Source organism: Pogonomyrmex barbatus, unplaced genomic scaffold, assembly GCF_055798465.1.
Source record: "Pogonomyrmex barbatus isolate J1 unplaced genomic scaffold, ASM5579846v1 scaffold1, whole genome shotgun sequence".
Lineage (NCBI taxonomy): Eukaryota > Metazoa > Arthropoda > Insecta > Hymenoptera > Formicidae > Pogonomyrmex > Pogonomyrmex barbatus.
Genome location: NW_028297098.1, coordinates 3,229,046 through 3,251,229, shown reverse-complemented (window position 1 = coordinate 3,251,229; position 22,184 = coordinate 3,229,046). Strand labels below are relative to the sequence as shown.

Here is a 22,184-nt window from a genome sequence, read left to right as displayed (position 1 = left end):
CTTTTTTAATTATAGTAAGTATTATATACACATTAAAAGATAAACAGAGATAGAAAACAATACATTAATGCAACATTTCTTAAAAGAAATACATTTTAAATTTTTTATAGAAATTTCTTTAATGTTTTGTAATTTTTTTTTTTACTTGCCGTTCGTAAATTGCTCTTTGCAGACGCTCGTCTATTCTGCCAGCCTCGCTTACCGATCGAGATTCGATCTTTCTCCTCCGGGACACAGAACGTGGCCTCGGAATGCGAAGATAGACCTGGCCCAGAGGTGATGGCACACACCTAGTTTTGATTCACCTCATGGTATCCTGCCGGTCACGGGGCTGACGGCGCGTAATTGTTCTCTTGTCTGGTTCTCGCACGGCATCCAACACCCGCCATCCCCGCGATTGCCTTCGCGTCAAGAATGCATAAGCAGCCCTCTTTTACCAATCCGCAATGCTGTAAGGTTTCGTCCGCTTACGACGCCTCTATTTCTGACACGATCCATCTCTTTCATGAAAATCTAAAAAGACAGATAAGTTGATAAATCACGGTTTCCCTTTTACATTGCAATTATTCAAATATATATATATATATATATATTGTAATATTATAAAAATGTTTTATCTAATTGTATTTTTATTTAAAATCAACTTATTTTACACAAATCGTGCACATTCTTTCAAAATTAAATTATCATCGTTTCGAAGTTTCGTCTAACTGCATTAATAATAAGCTTTACGACAGGAATGGGCCAAATTTCTTTCCTTCTTTTTTCAATAATATAAAACTCGCAATCTCCGGATTGCTACTTCCGTATTTAACGTCGCATCACTCACGTCTCTGGAGTTTTACATAAAGTATGGACGTAGCGGCTCAGGAACCAATCAGCAGCGATCCGGGAAATTGACAAACGATCGCCTCTTTTTTTTTTCTCCCCTATTGCTCAGTCGCATCGTTATCGAGCATTCCTGCAAATCGAAGCGTCCAATACCGTTAATGGATTATTAATGATCGGCAGAAATGTCGCGGCGTTGCTGGTGAATCGAGCTGCCTAGTTACGATTTGCAAGCGTATATGTATCGGCCAGGATTCGGCATCATTCGGTCGCATAATTTCCCGCACTGGCAATCATACCGCGCGACGATAATTGGCACACGACCGACAATCGTCGTAATTTCGCGTTCCCGCTGCGCAAATTCTGACGTGTGACACGCGACGGATCGGCGCTCCTGGGAGGAACCTCATTCAATTAGCCACTCAGTTACTCGCATCACATCGCATTTACCCATCAGGCTCCCGCCCGGTGAACTCTCTGACGACCCTCGCCAAATCTCCTCGTCTGCGCGCCGTGGGGGCCGCCGCGAATTTTGGTCTCCCCGCGAATTCGTGATTTAAACTTTTCGAGAACGACGGCGCGAAGGGGTGTCTTCCTCGGGTACCGAGACTCACGTACAAGGCAAGGATCTCACGAAGCTGTCATGCAGCAAAACGATTTTAGTTTGCGTGTCAAGACGTCGGTGGTTTTGTCTCTCTGCCGCACTTCGTCTCTGAGAAGTCTAGTAGAAGTTAATTTTTCTATCCGCGCATTTCTTTCAGCGATTGTTTATCAACTGTGGGTTAAATCAATAAAGAAATCGCTTTCACAGTGAACTTTATTTTAAAAATTTAAACAACTACACATTTAAACTCTACATATAAAACATACGTTTTTTACAGTTTATTGCGTAATATTGCATTTGCTATCTTTTTCTTGTTTTTAAACTTGCTTTTAGACATATACGCGAGTTTTTTTTCAAATAAATACAAGTAAATTAAATTTCATATATCGCAAGTCGTAATCTTCGTGATTTTAATATTTCTATTGAGAACGACACGGCAAATAACAGCCGAAGCCAAAGTGAATGATCACCAACCTATCGGCGAAGGTGGCGGAAGTCGCGCCGCGATGCCGCAGAAGTTTCTACGAATCCGCGGTTGGTTGCAAACTTGCCGAAGGGTCGAAACCGCCGGCGCCGTGAAATTACTCGACGGGTACCTCCCACGGGGCCGAACTTGTCCGCGACAATTTCAAACTTATTTTAACATTCATATAAGCCCCGTGCTCTAGCCTCGTGTGCGTCAGCTCCCCTGAACCATCGACCTACGCATCCCTTTCGCTGCGTAATCCGAGAAGCGACTCATCGACGTACGACGTTTCTTCCTCGATGTAAGGACGTGCAAGCATAAGGGCGGCTTGGGATTTACATAAGATTATGCGTAAGCCTCGCGGTAAGGGGATCGACGAAATGGTGTCGTGGTGAAACAACGCTCCGGGGTGCGCTCATCTCGCACTGATAATTATAATAAAGTGGCGTTATATGATGTACGAGCGTTGCGATAAGCGTCATTGTCGATTCCGATGCGGTAGAGATAATAAGATATGATTCAAGATTCTTTTATCGGTTTTGCAATGCAATCTGATTTTAAATTTCGTATATACGCGACAATATTATCTAAAATACTTATAACGAGGAAAAAAAACTTAATTTGAAATAATTCTGTGTTCACAACTTTATTATTCCTTTCCTTTGTTTTATATTTTATTAAATTATATTTTTATTCATAATTTGTTAATTTAAACTTATTAATTTATTATTAATATTTATTTATTTTTTTTATTTTTTTAAATTTTTTTTTTATTTTTTTTATTTTTTTAAATTAAGTATTTATATCAAATTTGCACCTTTGATAAATATTATGCACAAATAATGATTGCTAGTAATTAAAAGTAATTAAAAGCATGTAGCAATGCGACATCACAAACTAATATTAATATACAATATGTAAATATCTTTAATAAAATTAAATTAATAGGTACATCATAAATTATAAATGACTAATTTATAAAATGTTTAAATAATAAATAATCCTTTTTTAATGTTTAATACGGAAATTGTTTTCTATATAAATCCATTTTTGTTAAATTTCCAAACTACTTTATATTTCAATGAGCTAAAGGATTTTATTATTATACATAGGCATTCTTCGCCCGTGGCGTTGTTAAATCTTACCACCCATTCCGTGATACGTTTTATATTCATAGTCTGTGCGAAAATTGTTCCTAGAGCACAATAAAGATTATACGAGCCATAAAGTAAGTTCAGCCTACCCTGCCGATGTTTATTTAAGCGTGGGAGATATGCTACGGGGCTTCTTCTTTTAATTCCATCTCTACCCACATCCCTTACCCTTACGCCCCTTTCATATTATTTTTCTTTCTTATTATACGGCTTATAAATTTAGTTGGAACAAACCGACAGTGGTTATTGCGGAATCATTGTATCGACCGGGTAAGAGATTTCCTCTGCTAAACATCGAGGGCACTGACTGGAATTCCGAATAAACCTGCACTCTTATGAAAGTGTCTAGAACTACACGATCATCGCAAAGCACGGTTAGTAAAGAAGATTTCTTTCAGAAAGAAGCTATTTGAAACAAGTTAGGATCGCAATCTCGATTTGCGATTAAATATTTTTGAAAAAATTATCTATTAAAATTATGTATGCCAATATTTCGTGATCATGAGAATAACGTGAAAAAAAAGATATATGTCGATGTTTGATTAGATAAAATTTGTCATCTCTTCTATTGTATACTGAAAAAATGTTGCGATCACGAATACCATTCTTTTTGCAACATGACACATCCGTTTTTATATCTACGCTTTATAATAATCTTCATACATCGCAAAATCTGGCAGGAAAAGGCAATAAGAAACGTAAAAGCTGTGAAGCCACACCTATAGCCGTAGTAGGTATTATAGTATTAAACAATAATATTCTTTTTCTAGTTTATATAAATGTTAGTGTATATAATGCCAAAAGTTAACGTAGAAAATATTTTTTAAATAATTATTATATTTAAATATTTATAAGTGATTTATCTATTTAAATGGTCTTGCATTTTAATACTTGCTCTAAAATACTTCTTTATTTGAGCAGTTTATTTATGTAAAGCGTATCTTATGAAATATTCTATTAATCTAAAAATATGTCCCATATATGTTTATGTGTGTGATTCTGCGAAAGTTATCTATAAAACATATATACTTTTAATATAAATTTCAAACATGCATAACGTTGTAAAATTATCTAACATTTGAGAGAGAAATGTTCGGTATTAAATAATCGTCGTAATTTTCGTTTAATATCTAGTTTAAGTGAGTTTAAGATATAATTGCTCACTCGGGATTCATAATGTTATGTCAGTACTATTAAAAACTTTTTCCTCGTATGATTTTACATACGAGTTAAAAGTAATGTCGATATTCTATACTTTCGCAGCGTGATGTAACTCAACGTTTCGGTGCCTACAGCGGGAAACAGTTAAAATTTTTCAGTGAAAAAAATTACCATGAGAAAATGTACCGGTAGTCGTTATTCCCGTGCTATTAAATTTTTCTGGTGATAATACATCTTTATAGCGCAAATGCGAAAAGTGTGTTTATGATGTTATTTTAATATATGATTGCCTGCGCGTGTGAAAAGAAGTATCATGTGTTTCTCCGAATTTATGATTTCCGATTTCTGTATATCTATATTTTAGTATTATATCGATATATGTTAGTTTTCAGTGCTTTGTATTTTATTTTTATTTAGTTTTTTATATGTTTTATGTGTTTTTTCTTAACAATCTCAAATCTAAAGACACACATATACACGTTTTTTTACAATTATCTTAAATACAATGCAATGCTAAAACTACTTCACATATATTGATTATAATCTGTCTAAATTTTTATAATTTGAATATGGAAAATATAATTACTAATTCTTTAATATATAACAAATTTTTGCAATGTATTTTGCTTTTTTCAGATTTTATGTGGATGTGGCCGACTTGATGGCACAGAAATTTCGGAAGCTATTTCAACAGCCATTCATTTACGACATAAAGATATGAAGCCAATATTTTACGCTCCAGATATTCCACTTCGTAGCGTAGTGAATCATTTTACAAGAGAGATAGATACTACTAGTCCTAGAAATGCTCTTGTCGAAGCTGCCAGATTAGCAAGAGCATGCATTAAACCTCTTTGCGAGTGCGAAGCTTGTAAGCATGGCGGTCTTATTATACCTGGAGGATTTGGTGCTGCACGCACTTTGTACGTTTTTAATTATTGGATAATAGATAGAATAAAAAAATAATATATAGGTATAATAAGATATAGGTTAATAAAAATAATATATAATATACATATATTATGTATATTATATATTATATTAATAATATATAATATACATATATTATATACATATAATAACATTCTTTTGCCTTATTAAAATAATAAAAATTATAAGTTTAGTCATTATATAGATTTTAAGGTTATAGATTTCAATATTAAAATAATAATTTAAACAATTATATTCTCAAATTCGTTCTTTTATGAAGGAGTAATTTTGCCGAGAAAGGTACGGATTGCACCGTGCTACCAGACTTAGAAGATCTTATTGAAGATTTTTATTGCGAGAAAAAGCCAATTGGCACTATGTGTATAGCTAGTGCAATTGTTGCTAAAGTATTGAAGGGTGTGACAGTTACGCTTGGCAAGGACTGTAAGTCGAATTATTTCCTTGTTGATAGCCTTTATTTTATTACATTTATAAATCATTACCTAGCACCCAAGAAAGACTGGCCATACGCTGATGCGATCAAGAAGGTTAAAGATATGGGCGCTAAAATTGAAATGCAAGATGTTAAAGGAGTAACTTTCGACAAGAAATATGGCGTTTTCAGTACACCAGCCTGGTTGTACGAAGCCGCTACCTATTCGGAAATTCACGAAGGTATTGGTCAACTTATTACAATGTTAAAAAAGTGTATGATTAAATAATATGCTTTTGAAAATCCTATCTTGTAATTATATTACGTCTTAAAAATTTACTATACTATATATACGTATTTTATATCTATTTGTATGCTCTCTTTTATAAACAAAAACTTTTATAAATATAAACCTGTACGTTACTTTTGTAACTGGAATATTGTTTGTATTATGCACATTTTATTTCTACAAATTAAAAATAATTATTAAATTATTAAAATTAATGTTACCTACCTTGCAAAAGTGTATTTTCCTAGCATTATTACAGGATATTATGGATAGGAGAACGTTATTTTCAAAAAAATATATTTTATTTAATTTTTTTATCACGCCCTTTCGAAATAAAATAATTTGAATTGGGCGTTTTAAATACGTTAGGTAGATCAATAATCTAATGGTACAGTTAATCTAATCAACAACAAGTGAAACAACAATGAATCGAGATCTACGGCGAAGATTATCCATTGATTTAGTATTTCTGTTCGTTAGACAACGCGGCAATCTTCGCCGCGAATTTCGTCCGGGGTGAAAGTCGTTCTGGAATTCTACAAGAATTCTAGCACGATCTCTTCACTTTAATTCTTTTAATTTCATAATAATTGCGATTGGCAAGAAATAAGTTTTGAGATTTTCTTACTAAATTATAATTTTGTCATAAATTTTGAAGCCTATAGTCTCATTAAATCTGTCCGCACAAAAAAAGATAGCATATTTTCATAACCAATAACGAATACAAAATGGGCAGTCTTTATTAGTTTACTGAATATATATAGATCTTCACATGCTTATAGTATATCCAATTAAAAGTAATATTGCTGGTGCACGCGACCATGAAGCCGCGCGTCTTTAACATAATATACCACGGAAAAACGTGATATTAACCCGTTTCTGCTTCAGCTAAAACACTAAAATACGTAAAGATAATATCAAAATAATTTATTCATAATAATACCGAAGTTTTTCGTAAGTCAACCTGAAATCACGGTCAGAATTTTACTACATGTCTTTCCACAGGTCTGCGTCTTTTTGCATTTTTACATTTTCAACACTTGTAATGTAACTACTACAACATATTTCAAAGAGGCAAGAGCAACGAATGCAAATGTAGAAACCATGACTGAAAAGAACAGATCTCATAAATATTCTGGAGTATATCCTATGTGCTTACGCGTTTCACATAATTATAGGATAACGAGCCTCGTGATTTTAGCTACAACACAAGTGTCGCTGGTAAGAGTTACCGATTCCGGAATCGTGGCTTACTCGAGCGTAACGTTTCACGTACGAGCAAGTGAATTCAATCAACGTAAAAGGTCTTCATGAATAATCGTTGCTAGTTAGCTTTGCAAGCGCCTTGCCGAAACGGGAACGTTTCTCCAGAAGGTGTTTGTACGATTGGCGGAACATATATAGCACCACATGGAATTTTCTTAATCGACGCATTATAGATTAAAAAAAAAAAATCTTATATTTAGGATTTTTCAAACTCGTGCGGTTATCACCTAACTTAGAGAATACCTTAAACGTTAAGGCCACATGCGTTTTTAGATCCAACAACGATTGGCCGATGTAAACAGGAACGGCAGTGCCTTATAGTCTTAATGCTACTACCTTAAGATCTATTAATTATTTCGCATTTTCGCATTGCTCAGGAAATGATATAGAAGTTTTGTACAATGCTAAATTTATAACTATGAATATTAATGTTTCCACTTAAGCTTATCTCTGTTATCGATACAGAGAGGATTGTATAATCGGCGATATTTCGCGTTAATTTCGAAATACGATTCTCCAATCGCCAGCTTTTCGACTTGAACGAAAAGTTTATATGCGCGCACATATCGCATATCGTTCGCAAACAGGCAAAAATGCGAAGCTCCTCTATTCTTGTCGCACGCGCGTTTTCAGTACATTCTCCACCAATGATAGAAATACGACGCTTTTCAAACTTTGGTTCTGATCTCGTGGCCAAATTTCGCGTTTGGGAGGTTTGCGTCCATGTTAACATACACCTTAACGACATTTGTCCATGCTCAACTGAGAGCGAGCAACGGTTCGACGGACATGCGAGACCTTCTAGCTTTGTCCTCCTCGTATTGCTTCATCTTCATAAGCTTCCATTTGCCCTTGCTCTGCTTTTTCTTTGGTATTTCCTCGGTAGTAGAAACTTCCTCCGCGTTAGATTGCTCCTCTTCCTCCAACATTCTGAGAGTCTCGATGATATTTCTAGGTTCCGTGACACGTCCAGTGGAACTGCCATTCTTGTTGGCATATACCACAGAAAGATGCGAGAAACTCGACTTCGGCGGTGCCGTAATATCAGCGAAATCGCGGAAGTTCGCAAAGAAATCACCGCCACGAATCGGTTGTGGTTTTGGATTTCTATAATAGTGCGCGCGACCACGACTGTGATAATACGGATTGTAAAGGCTCTCGTCTACCGAGTACTCGTCATTTTCCTTGTCTTCTGGATAATAAGTACCACCGCGTATCACGCCGAAGTTACCTGAGCCCAATAGGGAATGCTGATCCTTCGTAGCAGCAGCTTGATAATTGCGATCGCGTTGGAAGTAGCCTAGAAATCTGTTGGGACGATATCGCTGTTGCTGTTCCGCAAACGAAAGTCTGTGATTCCCAAAGAGCTCCGCGAAAGACGGGAAGAAATTTTGGCTTTCAGTTTCTAAATTTTTGCCTCTCACATCGGCAAATTGAGCGACAGCTGTATGATCCGTATTTTTTGCCTCCTGATCTTTAGAAGCTTCAGGTTTCTCTGTCTCAGTTTCAGATAATTTCTCGTTATTTTTATCAGTAGTTTCTGCGGCAATCACTTCGCGTTGATTAGTCTTTTGCGTGCTTTCTTCCGAGCGATCTGATTGCGGAATAGTCTCAGATTCATCCGGCTCCATGTACATGTCGGAATCGTCGTATTCTTCGCCTACTTCGGATGCTGACGCCATTGAGTCCTGAAACAGAGAGACAAAAATTCCTCCAATTATACTGGAAATTAACATCGACTTTCGAACAATAAATATCGAACGGGAGAAAGTCTGCACGATGCAATCGACGTGCCGTATGGAAAAATGTTTTACGAGTCGCTAAAACGTACTCTCCTAAATTCAACAGTTTGTAATTCATAAACTTTCCTCACGCTTTCAAACACATGGTTATAAACGTATAATGAGCAGAACAGTCGCTAAGCTTTAATATCAGGAAATTAATTTCAAGCGAGGAATTACTGACATTGATCGTTCATAATACACGCAGCATATGAAGAATATTAAATTTCTTGTTATGTAATTTTGATCTAATATTGTTTCAAAGTAGCGTTTCTACAAATGATACTTTCAACCCTAATTCAATATTATATGATAATTATGGATTATGCATTAACGGAATCTAAATAAGGACTTTCAAAAGTTAGCCTAATTTTCTTTTACAACCCTCTTGCAATTTTTTCACTTTATATTTTTCTTAAGTCATTTTATTGATTTGACTATTTGTTGATTTGTCTTCAAAAATAAAATATAGATAACTACTATCAAAAGCATTATTTTTTTTTTTATATCATTTTTCTCGGAATTATTTCGTAGCATCTGCAGTGTAGATAGCCTTTGCAGTGATTAGAGATTATACAAGTCTGACAGGAAAGATTTCAATGGATGCGAAGTGCAACAGTTCCTTTCGCAGAACGCACCAACTAAGTATGCATTCGTGCTTGTGCGTTCGAGCAGTTCATCGTATTCTTGCCTTGACATTTAAGGCATCTTCGTGCCAGCGACCGCCTGTGTGCCAAGACTGGTTACCATAGGTACGTTATGATCCGTACGTTGGTGTACCGTCTATACATACCGTTCCACAAAATAACGCGATTCGATTGTACCCGGCGCACGTGTACACGCATATGCTCACGCGAACGCATAGATGGTAGTTGAAATCGATTGCAACACGTCGGCGACACGCCTAGCATTGTTACGAATATGTCAGGTCAGCATCTCGTCCGATATAACTGTGTCTGCCTTCTCGACATTAGCATAATATCGCGCTCCCGTATTGAAGTCACCTTTACAAACACGATATCGCAAATAATTGCAGATGTATTGTTTAGAATTAAGATTTTTGCACGTCAACTCAAAATTTGTTAAAATACTATTTTTAAACATTTTTTAATAGTGACAAATAAAAATGTATAAACATATATTTTCTTTATCATGTGTGTGTGTGTGTGTGTGTGTGTGTGTGTGTGTGTGTGTGTGTGTGTGTGTGTGTGTGTGTGTGTGTGTGTGTGTGTGTGTGTGTGTGTGTGTGTGTGTGTGTAAAATAAATTTATACAGAACACATACACACATATTTTGTATAAGTTTTCCCTATAATATATGTAAAACAAATACATAAGATTTTGCAATAAAAGGATTATGAATCAATGATTTGCGATAAGTATACTGACGTAAAAGGATAGTAGTAGCCTATGGCTGTTCTGAATATTACAAAGGATTGTAGACAATAAATTCTATATGCACTGGCGAATGAGTATGATGGATGCCGCATCGCGGTTCATAATGCGAAATGAGCGATAGAGTTAGCAAATAAGACACTATGCATGGAGTTTTGATCGTATCAAGAACAAAGTAATGTGTCGCAGTTAATCATTTCAGTATAATTATTCGCGTTCTTCAACTAATGTAATTAAGCAGCACTATCATCTTTACAGCAAGACAAATTGAAAGACTACCTTTGCAACACCATATATTATGTAAAATTACGTAAATATTTCGTATCGTGTGAAGAGATCAAATTAAATTAAATTTTTAAATCTAAATGTTCATTAATTCTTTAATGGCATATAATGCGATTAATAGTAAATAAATATTCATGTTATTAAAAATAATACATTATTTTTTATGAAAAAACAAGTTATTTGCAACAATAACTTATTTTCTAAATTGAAACTTTTAAAAATATGTTCTATGATATATTATATATACAGGTGTGGATAATGCGGACAATCTATAAAGAAAGTATAAATAAGAATGCTTGTCATCAAAAGCGATAAAAATAGGAGACAGAAACATAACTTTGCACATCACCATATAATTAGGAAAGATATAATTAATTGAATATGAAGAGAGAACAAGTCATAATTATATGATCAGAAGACATGATTTAATCAGTCAATACGTTTGAATGATTTGCAAAATTAACATTGCAGTGAAAGTACTAGCATTCCAATTTTTATTTTTCTTTGATATTGATCTGAATGTTTCACTGTATACACACATGTATATTTAATAAAGTTCTCTGAGGTATACAATTATTATTTTCGAAAAAACACGTGAATACATAAGCATCACATTATATTTTAATAAAATATATGAAAAAGGTTACTTCAAGAGCCATGTTATTACATAATATTGTCTAAATAAAAAGATTTAAATCCATTCAAACTTTTAAAAAACATACATATTAATAATACATATTATTATTATTCGGAAGTATACATCAAATACAATTAACAATAATAAAAAAATAATGCAACAGAAAGATAATCATGTATTACAATTATACATGATTACAAAATAACAAGTATCGCGTTTTACACATCTGACAGGAATATTGTGCGAAATAATTATAAACTAAGGAGTTAAAGTATTACTGGAGTAAAATAGCATACATTTGCCCAGAAATACCTTACAGCTGCTTGTTTGCATGAATGTATTATTTCTTTCGCCATTTTAACCCAACATTTTGTGTAACATTCAAACAGGATTTGAAGCAGCATGAAAGGTTTAATATTCTTTATAACGGACGAGATAGACTGACAAAAAGAGAAAGGAGAGAGAGAGAGAGAGAGGAAAGAAAGGACACGCTATTATTACGCGATTACAGGACGCAAATTAGTCTCGCAACGCGTTCCATTATTATACAATGCACGCGTGCGATATACCTGAGGATTATTATATTATTTCGGTGTGCATGCACTATCCAATTAGTAAGAGCGTCTCTACTCCCAATTGGTATGAATTATATGTGAATTAAAGGCAATCAGTACAAGCAGCTGCGGGCTATACGATAGATGATCCTAGTTCTTAGCGCAGCGCGAATCATTACATTGCGAAGATACTCGTAAGTTTCATTATCGAAACGCATATGTCGTGATACACCAAAGTGCAATATTGCAGAAAATCCTGAGGTAAAGTTAACGTCGTTATTCGGTCGATTGATTGTAAAATACAAGCTAATAATTTTATAATGCTTCTTTCGATTCTCGATTAAGATCCATCGTTTTTTCTTCTTCAAGAAATTTAAAGAAAAATTTAAATAAGATTATTTAAGATTATTAAAAAGATTAATAAGTTAGAGATTTACACATAAGAAATCACTATTATTGGATATATTTTATCTTATAATTTATTTTTTATGTTCAATTTTTTACGCTCAAATTATATACCTATTATATTTTTTAGTAATTATATCAGAGATTACAAAAAATAAATAAATGATAAGAAAAAAATTTAGCTGTACAAAGAATAGTGATGAAATAAAAAAATGTTACAAAAATTACATTTTCTGTATTAACAAAATAATATTAAAATTTTTGAATTTTCAATAACTAGCATATTAATTTTGCAATTGATTGTATTTATCATGTGCTTATATTTTTTTTCAAATATATATCGAACAATGGTTGTCTTTAATAATTATCTTAATTTATATATCAAAATTAATACGAAAAAAAAAAAAAACAAAACGTTTTATATATTCAAGTTTACATATATTTAGTTAAGATATTTATTTCAATTTTTGATAATCTGTGTAAAATATTTACATGACTATGTAATCGTCCAAACAAAATGCTATTTCAAAATATCATATTTATAATTAAATATTTTCAAGATTAATTAAAATAAATATCCTAGGAAAATATTAGCATGATAATAATTTTTAAGTTACATGTAATGGAATCTTGTAGAGAAAAATTAAAAATCGTATTTTATTTGTTCATACACGACTATAATTGCGTATTAAAAGCCGCTATGCGTTAATAACTTTTATATTCAAATAATAATAATAATTAAATAATAATAATTAATCGCTACTATTCGCTAATTACTAATCGTTCATATGGAAAGATTACATCTTCTTTGAGTTCATCGCAATCGGATTTCAAAGGATAATAATGTTACAATATATGTACGAAGAATTATGTATATTACTACCCGCCTGCTCTAAGTCTCACGGATAAATGACAACAGACGATACGAGCGAGCGATACAGTACGTCCCGTTCCACACGCCAAGGCCAAGGCCACACCGATGTAAACAATAACTGCCGAATGTCGAGCGCCGCGTATCGTACGTCGCGCGTTGGTGCGCAATGTTATTAGTCACACAACGGCACTCGAGCCGAAGGGTAGTGACGCGTCGCGCTCCGTGTGTCCTTTCGAGCCGTATTCGCGATAAATTTTTAAATAAAATTACTAACAACAATCAAACCATACAATTAATTAACTCTCATCGCTAATAATTTGCAAAGGTAATCGAAGCGATAGTAAGAAATAGTAATATATATATATATATATATATATATATATATATATATATATATATATTATTTTGCGAAATATAGTAAATATATACTCGTTAAATACGCTCAGTAATAATTTCTTTATCATTTCTGAATGAATTTAAATACATTTTACATCACGTTTGAAAGATTTTTGTTGATTTTAATATAATTTAGTATAAATATTTTATTAATAGTTATTTTTAAACTTTAATATATGCAAATCGGCATGTGAAGCAATCCAAGTGATGAAAAGATATGATCAATCATTGCGTATAGGTTATGATTCATATGGGATTAGTTTCTATAATATTGCATATGCGGTATTAAATCTTCTTCATCCTATATTTTCAAACGTTTATTGCGTTTTAATTAGTCAATAACTTGACTCACGTTATATCACGAATATGGATATAAGTAAAATTGTAGATACATTTTATATTTGTCGATTATTTGTTTGAATGTTATAGTTATGTTGCAAACCAAATCGACTCTAAATCAAATGGCGTGTTTGATTAACAAACCACGGTTAAGATTGATCTTGCATTTTGGCTTTATCTCTCAGTCTTTCTCAATCGCGTGAAAGAAGTTTTATATATCAGCGATTCATTAAAAGTTTATCCCTATTCGAGTCTCATCCAATGCGTTTTAGTTTTTGACTTAATATCTCTCGTAATAAATGCGGATATGGAATGAATAGCTGCTTCGTGCAAGCATTATTTCGTTTCCTTTTTTCACGTTGTTTATTTCCGACGCTATTCTGACGATAATAAAGTACATCGTATATTATTAAATATGGAAGTCCATGCAAAGTGATGTGCGATTGTCTCATTCTGATTATCAATTCGCGCGCGAGTGTTAATTAACCTAGTTTTCGCAAGTGTACGACTTCAGTGAGGAAATCTGAGAGGAGGAGGAGGTCTGGGAGACATCGAGCAACGGCGGAGCAACTATAAGGTGAATATCTTATTACTTGTATGTCGTTTATTAGATAAAATCCTTAATTCCTATTTATCTTAATCACTCATTGAAATGATTTATATAATACCAAATGTAATAATATCAAATTTGTTTTTACATTTTTGTAAATGTGTACTTGAGATATTTTTTGAAAATAATATAATTATCATTTTATTTTATTAAGTGTTGTATTTGAAAAAGAAGTAAAAACTCAATAATTATTTTTAAAATTTATTTTAATTATTTTGAACGAAAATATAATATAGAATTTTATATCTGTATGTTACAGATCATCGTAGTTACACAACTCCGCTGCTGCGCATCGATCGGTGAGTCACGAATAACGTTTTATTTTAACCTGAGATAAAAAATCTGTAAATATTGCGAACAAATATAATTTCATTGGTTCATTGCCTTGAAAACAAATGGGCTAGAATCAATTAATGTAAATAATCCTGGAGCGTGTATAGTCATCTATCAAGTGATTGTTCACATGAGACCGCGATTCTCTTTGATTATTATCAATTTTTTCTGAGAGTTTATCTAATGTTATGAAAAATTTATTAGCATATTTCATAAAAAGAATGTTGACAAAATATGTGAGTATTGTAAACAAGTATTTGTTATTATTTTTGCTAAGTATAGTCAAAGCTTGCTATTGTTTGATAATAAAAGAATAGCAAACAAGAATGATTATATAATACATTTAATATTTCATATTAAATGATATATGAGGAGAAAGTTTCTTCATAAAATATATGCAATATACAGGAATTAAATAATTTACGTTTAAATTAACATTTGTTATTAAACAAGGAATACATTTTTTACTAATTATTGATTTAATAGACTTCTATACACGCAATATATATTTAAAAAAAATAATAAAATTTATAGAAAATAAATTATTTGATTGCTATAGCATGTAATATATTGTGAAAAAATAAAAGACAAATTAAATAAATAATAAATATCGATATTTCCCAAACTATGTTACTAAGATATGTAAACTTTAGATCGGTGCGTATATAATTATGGATATGAATATGAAAAATTTGTGCCGATTTGATTATTAAGAAATAATATTTACGTATTAAAATTTTCGATGCACATTAATTTTTTAATATGCTGTTTAAAAATTATCATTCGACAATTTTAGGATTTTCTATATGTGTATCGTGATCTTTTATTTAAATCGGAATTTAGAATGAATTATATTACAATAAAGTAACTATATGAGTTAGGGGGAGAAGAGCTTTTAATTGTTCTTCAAAAATTGTTCTTACCTCGTGTACGACTGTGTCCTCAGGAACTGGCGCTCCATCTGAAACAAAGAATAGGTCTTCGTGAGAAAGGTTGCATCGTATTGGCGTATGTGCGACATATATGCAACATGGTTAAATTGCGGGTTAAATCGATATTTATGATCCAGTTATATACTGTTGGCAAAGAGCGAGATATTTCTCAAGAGAAAAACACGCAGTGAAGAAGCGAGTTTAATGTAATATTTGAAATCGGTAAAATACGCGAATCGTTAGTTGCGATCTATTAATGATCAGCTTTGATAGCCCACATAGATTATCGAATTGGCTGTGTATGCAGCATCGATTGCATATTGCGATTTCCAAAGAACTTTGTGGAACACCTTGAGAACGCCGCATAGATTTATCATTTCAGTATTTATAGAAACATATAACACACAGAATACACCATTAAAATCCATAAAAGATTATTTATGCTTTCGTTTTTTCTATAATTAAGAAGTTTTCTTGAATTTTCTATAATATTAATTTTTTTTAAATAAATTATTTTATAATATTTGTGTTATGATGCAATGCTTTAAGTTAATTCTATTTTATAAACTGAATCTTCATAAAATAATACATTTTAGAACATAACGCGAAAAGAATACATTATCAAGAATACTCGAATGTAAATTGGAATTAACAATTATCTTATCCGCGGCTTGTTTGTCCTCGAAACAAATTCGGTCGTTCCCGTAGATTTTTATAGATATGAATGTTAAACGTTACATTAAACTCACGTGTCTTCTTCAACTTTTGGTCGCATAAAAGTCGAAATTCGTTTAAAAATACGTTACACAAAAATGGAAGGGAAAAAAAAATGATCGCGCGTTGTTCCGGGGCCAGATCAGTGTCAGGCTGTTATTAATTAACTCGCGGACATCGGACTTCCTTAATCAGTTCGTACCTTACCGACGGATAATCTTGCCGGGTTTCTTTCATCCTCAGTCGAGAGAAAGTCAATTACGTCGATGACAAGTCAACGCTTACCGAGGGTTTAGTGCGTCTCTAGAGATCCATGCGCGGAACTTGTATAAAGTTAAGAATCATTCCCTCGGCTCCGCTTGTCAATCGGTGTCTAAGATACCGGACTGACAATATTTCCGACGTTTCTGTCTTTTTTTTTTATCGTTTGTCACAAATCTCGGGAGTGCGTTCACTACAGACAGTTAACGTTATAAGCGAATTGTACCAATGTAATCGTTTTTAATGAGATATACGATATTTACGTAATGTCGCAGAACGTAACGGTCGCGAGAAAATCGCCTGTAACGCATTTCTGATTAATTCTGCGAATGCGAGTGACTGCCCAAACTTTTCTTTTTTTAACATACCACATCAATTTATTGAGTCATGCTTGCCGTGCAATCCAATTTTTGGATCGTATCGAAAGGGATTAGCCCAATGGACTTGTTAAATTGTGGTCTGTCGGCGGTTTCACCACGCCAATTACGACTCGCCGCAATGTAATGAGGCACCAGCAGGCAATTTGTTGGTGTGATTCCGTGGGATTCTTGTAATTTATCAATGCTATATATCACGAATCTTGGCCACCTTCCGCTTAGATTGTAAAAAAAATATGCCATATATATATATATATATAAATTTCTATTATTAAACAGATTTTTTATAACATTAATGTAGGTTTTTAATTTATATAATAGGTCTTTAATTTATAATTGACTCGTTAATAAAACAATGATGAATATCTAAAAAATAAAAATCGGATTTTATTTTAATTAAATATTTACATGTTTTTAATTAGCACAGAAAATTTGATATTAATTATAATAAAGTTAATGCATATTTCATGTTATTATTTATTGGATGCAAAACATATTATTTCGTGCGATTGTGAAATTTGTGAAATAGCAAGGAACAATTGAAAGTAATTAAATATATTTAAAAGATAAAAGTATAAAAAATATATACTAAGCAGCAATAGAATATTTTGATATACGCCGGTTCTTTCAAGTTAGATCGAGCATGAGAATATCAATTAATTACTGCTAATATAGTCTTTCATATTCATACTCGGTTCTGTTTGCTACATTTATTATCAGAAGGACTCTGCATTGAGTTCAGCAAGGAAGCGTTGCACGATGACACGGCAATCGGTCTTCCTTAAACACGCATGACGTACTTTACTTTCTAGCGACGAACTCCAGGCGCTTTCTGCATAATAGAACAATCAAGTCCGGGTGACGAAAGACACGCAGACTCCGTGTTTCGTACGTAATGTAATTCTTGAGTAATAGTTCAGTCTGCCTGGCCGTTACTTTCGACAAAACCGGCGCGAATTGTTGGATTCGAGAAAACTATATATATCTACTTCAAATATATTTCAAATATACTTCAAATGTACTTCAAATATATATTTGCGAGTAGACACAATATGAGTTTGATTTGTTTATGTACGTGTAACATCTATTAATTCTTTATGAAAAAAATTAATATAGTTCGTAACTTACATATATAGTTAAAGACTATATTTAAAAATATAATCAAAAATTAATACAGTTAATAAATTTGTTGTTGTAATAATTTTATATATATATATATGTATATATAAAATTACTAAGTAACAAAGTTACGAACTGTATTAATTTTTTTCATATGCTGTAAAGGCATTTAATTATCGATTCAGATCAGAATCGATCACTAGCGTATCAAAATACTAACAAAACACTAACAAAAAGCATTCTAAGCATAAAATAAGTTCATTCTGTACGCATAATTATATGTATCTCGACATTTCCGCCTTCCACAGCATAAGTCTTCCATGCACGTGTTACTATATAGCCGGTAAATTAAATATTAATTTACCGGCTTACATGACCTCATTTTTCAATGATATTCTATTCAATGACAATAGAGATGACACCAGTGCGAGAATTCTACTTCCTTGCGTGCGGCGTGGCCACACTCTCAACATTGTCCCAGCGATGCTATTTGCGACATAGCCGGAGATGACGCTTTACTATTGCGTTCGACTCGTGTAAAAAAATATTACGTGTTCATAACTTGATCAGAGCTGATAAATCTTGCCACACTTATATGTTTTGTGATTTACAACGATCATTTCATCCAGAATTCTTTTAATTAACCGGAATTTACATTACGTATTTAAGAGAATATTCCCATGCGAAGAATAAAAGCGTTGTCGAAGCACCGCTCAGTACGGTATAATTTAAAGTAAATCTAACATCCGTGTTCTCAATAAAAACGACAACGTAGTGATTAACGCAAGTGTGATTAGAGGCTACAGTTTACGCGTAACTAACATGAAGGCACTAAAAAGCAGATTTTATGATAATAAGAATAGTTGTAGTAAAAGAAGCGATTCTATATCGCTACGTAAATCCAGATAGACAAGATTTCATTTTATTGATTGAGTGCTTTTCTTTTGAATATCTTGTTATCTATTCTATTCTTTAATTCGGATATTTTTGTTCTAAATGTTAATTGCTAATAAGTTGTTTCGACATAGTCATTTCGAAAGCATATCTATAATCTGTAATGATTATGTAGGAAGTAACATTATATAATATAAATCAATGACGGATGTTGAAAATAAACGGCAAAACATAACAACTTTAATTGCTCATGTTTTAAACATGTTTGAAAAGCTTTCTAAATCTATTAACGATTAAATATTTCTATTTACTTAAAATTGATTCTTATATGTGACTGTTCTAACTATACAACATATAATTAATAAATTAATTATATTTTACAATCAAGTTAATTAAATAATTAAATTTACTTAATTATTTAAATAATTAAATAAGTAAATTAATAAATTAATTATATTACAATAACGTAAATATAATTTATAAATTTTATAAAAAGATGTATAATTATTTTTATTCGTACTGAATTGATGGTTAGTAATTATTTAATATAATAAATTATACATTAAATCTAAAGTTTACGATAAAATCTGCAATACGTCGTGGAGTGACATAGAATGGAAGAATTTGTAACGCGTACATTTCTATATGTTCATGGGAATATATGTTAGACGCATGGACGACATGCTGGACGACATGCTGATACTGATGAAAAAACGAGACGTATGTTTCCCCGTGATACAGCTTACCGTTTTCCGTTCCGGCGTAGCCGCGTACTACTTAGAAATTGTAATGGGTACGCGAACGACATAATCAAATCGCAAATCAGGGGTTTCGAGATTCTTACGGGTGGACAGACAAGGAAGTGATTAACATCGTAGCTGAAATACCTTGTTCCTCTTGTTCCTTTTTTCGCCCTAGGACGCGACAGGAAAAGACTATTACGTAGAACGAGAGGAAAATTTCGTGCTAGATGGATTGAAATCGGGGGAGTGGGTGCTTTCTACTTTCGAATCTTCCGAAAAATTAGTAACATGCCGGGTGGTGCCGCTGGCTACTAACACGTAATCTAATACTCCATAAGGTATTGCGAGAAAGACACGTTTCATGATTTATTAACCTTCCGGATTTGAATGAACCACGAAGAAAACAGATGTGACGTTTAACTCCTCAATGATGAATGAAATAAATCTTAAATTAATGTTTCTTACATCTCTTTCAGACATTTTAGCATATAATCAAACTAATTATGGTATAAAATAATAATTTCTAAATTTGTAAATGTAATTTGATCGCGTATATGAAAGAGTTAAACGTTAATAAATATTCGGTAAACGCATCCAAAAATGAGCGACACACTTCTGTCCGTCGTAAGAAACGGTTTTCGCATCAATAATCATTAATGAGACAGGCGCTTGGTTTTATATTCTCATAAATTTCTTAGCGATTTCAACATAAGATTTACCCTAGATGAATCTCCTTTCTCGTGACGAATCTGGTATATCCTAAGAAACAACGTTATTGCGCGTGAGCTATCTTATTAATCGATCTCGTAATCATTGCGTCTTGTGTGCCAGCATCTGTATCTTGAATCACTTGTGATGTCGAAAATATAAAGACAGGATGCATAGAGCTGCAGCATTTCCGAAGATTATTATGCAAATTATCGATACATGTAATCTTATGTGCCCAATCCGATCCAAAAAATAATAGAATGTTTATATACTTTTTTGCACTTGAACATTTTTTTATTTTTGTTCTCATTTCGACTTATTAGATGGAATGATATACGTATTGCGTAGATAAATGCATATTTGCAACTTTTGCACGGTACACATTAGCTATCCATGCTATTTCGCTGTCATAATAATCCAAAGCTGGTACTTGAAAAATGCTTTGATTGACTTTGTTAGTGATTACTAAGCTTACTAAAAATTGGATAATAAAAGTTGCAGATATTATGGTGAATCATTATTAATAATCAAAGGTATCATGGGAATCTCGCGGAATAGAACGTGGGAGTTCGAAACTAGCCACGCCTTTATCTTCGTTGAAAGACTGGGTTGAAAAGGATAGCCGAGAGAGGAAAGAGAGAAGAACGCTCGTCTCTCGAAAATATTTCTTGAGAGTGAAAGCATCCGGCTCGCTATACACTATCGGAGCAGCCCCAGTCGCTGCTATACATTATACGTAGTAGCAATAGCCTTGCAGGGGAAACGTGACGACTTTAAACTTTCGTTTAATTTATCGCGGTGTTGGCGAGAATTCAATCATGAACTTTCTCCCGAAGGGAAGTCTCGATGAGATCGGCAAACTGCCTAACGTGATACTTCCTTTAAAAGTCTCTTCCTATGTTATTTTGCATTTGACATCGAGCGACAAGATTTCACCACTTTGCGATAATAAGCGATAATAAGAAAGGGGGTAAAATGTACATATGAGTAAAACTGGACTTGTTACTTGAGGTTAAAATAAACGAGGATGATGATTAGTGATTAAATAGACTTGAATGATATACTGTCTCCCGTCACGCCCGAGTTTCTTTAATCAAGAGACATGTTCGTATCGGTTTGTCCAAAGTTACTTAAAAAAATTTATTTTATCCGCAGGACATAGAGACATTGCAAGAGCAATATGTGGTTAGGTCGCGTTGTTGTTGAGAGCATAGAGATTTTTTATAATACACACTGCATAATCAACGGCTGTTATACTGTGCTCAACGTCCGAGATATAACGCTTAAGCAATGCTTTATCATAGGTCATTGACACGCTATTATATTTCAAAGAAACCGGACTTCAAACGTTTTTTTGCTTTATCATAAGATAAGAATCTTGAGATCCAATGTTTTTTTAGAAGAGAAAAAGATTTAGCAAAATTTTTTTGAATGTGAAAGATGATATTTTCATGCGTGAATACAAGAATTTAGAAACATAAAATGCATATACATTTGTCATGTTGATGTAACAGTATGCATATTATTAATCGATTTTCCTTATGTCTCATAGAATATCGATTGACATTGATTACACCCTTTGCAAACGCATTATATTGAAAGTATACTATTAAAGATGTGGTGCGACGGCGCTTTTATTTTATTAATTTTGTTTATGTTTACAATACGTAAGTAAAAAGGAGACGGGAGAAACTTTT

At 32.9% G+C, this 22,184-nt stretch overlaps 2 protein-coding genes and 1 long non-coding RNA gene across 6 annotated transcripts in view; 2 read left to right on the top strand and 1 right to left on the bottom strand.

Moving 5' to 3' along the window:
- The first annotated feature begins 3,110 nt into the window (after positions 1–3,110).
- On the top strand, positions 3,111–5,998 carry LOC105432535 (glutamine amidotransferase-like class 1 domain-containing protein 3, mitochondrial). The gene is made up of 3 exons (XM_089085307.1): positions 3,111–3,782; positions 4,850–5,136; positions 5,424–5,998. Exons 1-3 carry the CDS (start codon positions 3,636–3,638, stop codon positions 5,863–5,865), a joined length of 876 nt encoding a protein of 291 aa, XP_088941433.1. The 5' UTR covers positions 3,111–3,635; the 3' UTR covers positions 5,866–5,998.
- A 569-nt stretch (positions 5,999–6,567) lies between these two features.
- Positions 6,568–22,184, bottom strand: part of LOC105432508 (uncharacterized) — a 53,554-nt gene continuing 37,937 nt past the window's right edge. For all 3 annotated transcript variants that reach the window (XM_011647360.3, XM_089085296.1, XM_089085297.1), the window contains exons 2-3: positions 15,663–15,700; positions 6,568–8,819 (exon numbers count right to left, since the gene is read on the bottom strand). In XM_011647360.3, coding sequence (XP_011645662.2) covers positions 7,890–8,819; positions 15,663–15,700 — 968 coding nt within the window. In that variant the 3' untranslated portion in view covers positions 6,568–7,889. The remainder of the gene's footprint in view (positions 8,820–15,662; positions 15,701–22,184) is intronic.
- Positions 12,963–22,184, top strand: part of LOC148937957 (uncharacterized) — a 33,816-nt gene continuing 24,594 nt past the window's right edge. For both annotated transcript variants that reach the window (XR_016141396.1, XR_016141395.1), the window contains exons 1-3: positions 12,963–13,386; positions 13,887–14,373; positions 14,666–14,705. This is a non-coding gene — a long non-coding RNA (uncharacterized LOC148937957). The remainder of the gene's footprint in view (positions 13,387–13,886; positions 14,374–14,665; positions 14,706–22,184) is intronic.